This window comes from Penaeus japonicus, unplaced genomic scaffold (genome assembly GCF_977035675.1).
Source record: "Penaeus japonicus unplaced genomic scaffold, GWHDUDI00000001_assembly GWHDUDI00000006, whole genome shotgun sequence".
Taxonomy (NCBI): domain Eukaryota; kingdom Metazoa; phylum Arthropoda; class Malacostraca; order Decapoda; family Penaeidae; genus Penaeus; species Penaeus japonicus.
Genome location: NW_028234408.1, coordinates 41,314,209 through 41,316,708, shown reverse-complemented (window position 1 = coordinate 41,316,708; position 2,500 = coordinate 41,314,209). Strand labels below are relative to the sequence as shown.

The window sequence follows — 2,500 nt, the reverse complement described above, 5'->3', positions numbered from 1 at the left end:
TTATTAGTCTTAAATATTAAAGGATAAATAGTTTTATCCTTCTTAATGTCAGATAGTAGGGTTCAGTGAGCTCTGATTACCTTTGAGACGCAAATCCACCATCACTAACCACTGCGCAGTAATGTCTAGCTTTCCTTTAAATATCGGTATCCAGTCACTTTTATTCTTCCTTTTCCTTTACCATGAGATCCTATAGTAAACAAGTATGATCACCTTCAGACGTGAATCAACCATCACCAACCTGGGCGCAGCAGAGACCAAACTTCTTTATACACTTCACTGGATTGTCCTCGATGCTGCCGAGGAGTGTGCCGATGCCGACCATGAAAAGGGAATCAACAAGGGCGCCTCTTTCTCTTACAATTTCTCTGTTACAACTATACAGGTGAGTTATTTGAAGGGGTGAGAGGGCGAGAGGGCGAGAGAGAGAGAGAGAGAGAGAGAGAGAGAGAGAGAGAGAGAGAGAGAGAGAGAGAGAGAGAGAGAGAGAGAGAGAGAGAGAGAGAGAGAGAGAGAGAGAGAGAGAGAGGCGCTGATACCAATGAACAGTCGCTACCCTCTTAAAGGCTGAGAGAAAAGGGAGATATGGAAAGCGAAAAAAAAAATTCTTTATACATTTGATTACTTATTGTCAAGGGAGTATAGTCATAATTCACTATTCTTTTCAGTTGATTATTTATATAGAACAGCAATACTTGAATATGATTGATTAAGGAAAGTATATATAATTAATTACTGTATTACTTGGACTTCAGTTTTCTTTTGTATTCTTGACAAGAATTTCCTCAATTAATGTAACAGAACCCAAAGAAAATAACAACAAAACACAGAAATATCAATCCAAGATGATCAACCCCTAACAAAAGTATATTAATTAATTCATTCAGTAGTCCATCCATTAATACATTACTTAATTCCCTTCAGTGAATACAAACCACCATTTTCCTTTTCCAGGTCTTCATCTATCTGTTTGCCCCACTGCTACACACCCTAAAGGAATCAGACTTCCAGAATTTTCGACTGGAAAATGGCCTCAAGATCTGGTCTTCCTTGTGGGAATACAGGCACCCTGATGTCCCGGCTTTCACCATGGCAGTCCGGCCTCGGAGGTGGGCTGTTTTTAATGCTGAGACTTATTTTTTTAGTTATTATTTTATTTTTTATTGTTGCCTGCTGTTGTGGTTCTTGTTGTTATGATATTTTTTATTTTTTATTATTGTTGTCATAATGAAGAAAATGATAATCATTATTATTGTTGTTGATTTAATTGCTGCTATTATTGTTGTTATTATTATTGTTATTATTATTATTATTATCATTATTATTATTATTGTTATTATTATTATTATTATTATTTTTGTTGTTGTTATTGTTGTTACTATTTTATTATTATTATTACCACCATAATTATTATGTTGTTGCAGTTATCACTATCATTATTATTATTATTACAATTATTTAAATTATTATTATTATCATTAATTAGATAATCATTGTCATAGTGATAATTATTTCCATTATCATTAATATTAGATCACATAGCCCTACATGCATAATGACTCAATGTTTTTTTATAACTATGTAATGAATGGAGAAATTTTGTTTTTGAATGTTACACACAAATTAAAAATCTGTAGCTATACATAGTAATACGTATTCTTTTTACAGGAAACTAACCATTTTTTTAACTTGAAAGAATGATCTTAGCTGAGCTTCTAAAAGTGATCTCTCAAGATTTTGATTAATTAATATTTATTTATTGTTATGTGGAATGACAATTGTTTGTTAGATTTATTTTGTATTTAGTTTTATAATGATGTTTATGCACATTACATCAGTGATCTCTCTCTTTTTTTCTCAAGATTCACATTTATTTGCATATATGTTTACATCCTCTTTCATTACAGAATCCATTTCAATAACCTAACCTGTATCTATGCCCTAATATCTATTCTTATGGCAATACACATACCTTTACCCAAATCCATATACACAGTCATAGCCACAGTCACTGCCACACATACCCACATACACATACATATACATACCACACACATACACATACCCAAACAATATCTTTAATACCCATATCCACAAGCACATCTTGTGAATGCTCTGTTGATGACCCTTCAGCTCTGTTGGATTCATCTGGTCTCTTCCGACAGCATTGTTATTTTTCTCGTGTTTGTACATCTGATTATTTCTTACTCCTAGAGAGAACTGAATTGTCACATCAGGGAGCTGTTAAGTTGTTGAAAAAAAATTGTAGCAGGATTGAAAGTAGAAAATTTTGTAGCTGGATTGAAAGTTGATTTTTTTTTAAGCTTGATAAGACAAAGCTAAAATTTCGATTATCTACATTTATAGACATGTTGCTGAACTCAAGAAGATGCCAGACAGTGAAAGGTATTGTCAGTATGAATAGGGATATTGTCTAGTAGTGTAATTTGGGTTTAGTTGTAAATGACATGCACTCCTTCTTTTCAATACCCTGAACAAG

General features: G+C 33.0%; 1 protein-coding gene across 20 annotated transcripts in view; it reads left to right on the top strand.

Annotated features, from left to right (window-relative positions):
• unc80 (unc80, NALCN channel complex subunit) overlaps positions 1-2,500 on the top strand; it is a 123,609-nt gene that overhangs the window by 21,334 nt on the left and 99,775 nt on the right. For 17 of the 20 annotated variants that reach the window (XM_086538040.1, XM_086538041.1, XM_086538035.1 and 14 more), the window contains 3 exons: positions 220-385; positions 955-1,109; positions 2,368-2,406. In XM_086538040.1, the coding sequence (XP_086394166.1) occupies positions 220-385; positions 955-1,109; positions 2,368-2,406 (360 nt within the window). The remainder of the gene's footprint in view (positions 1-219; positions 386-954; positions 1,110-2,367; positions 2,407-2,500) is intronic. The other 3 variants (XM_086538047.1, XM_086538039.1, XM_086538038.1) reach the window with 1 other exon arrangement.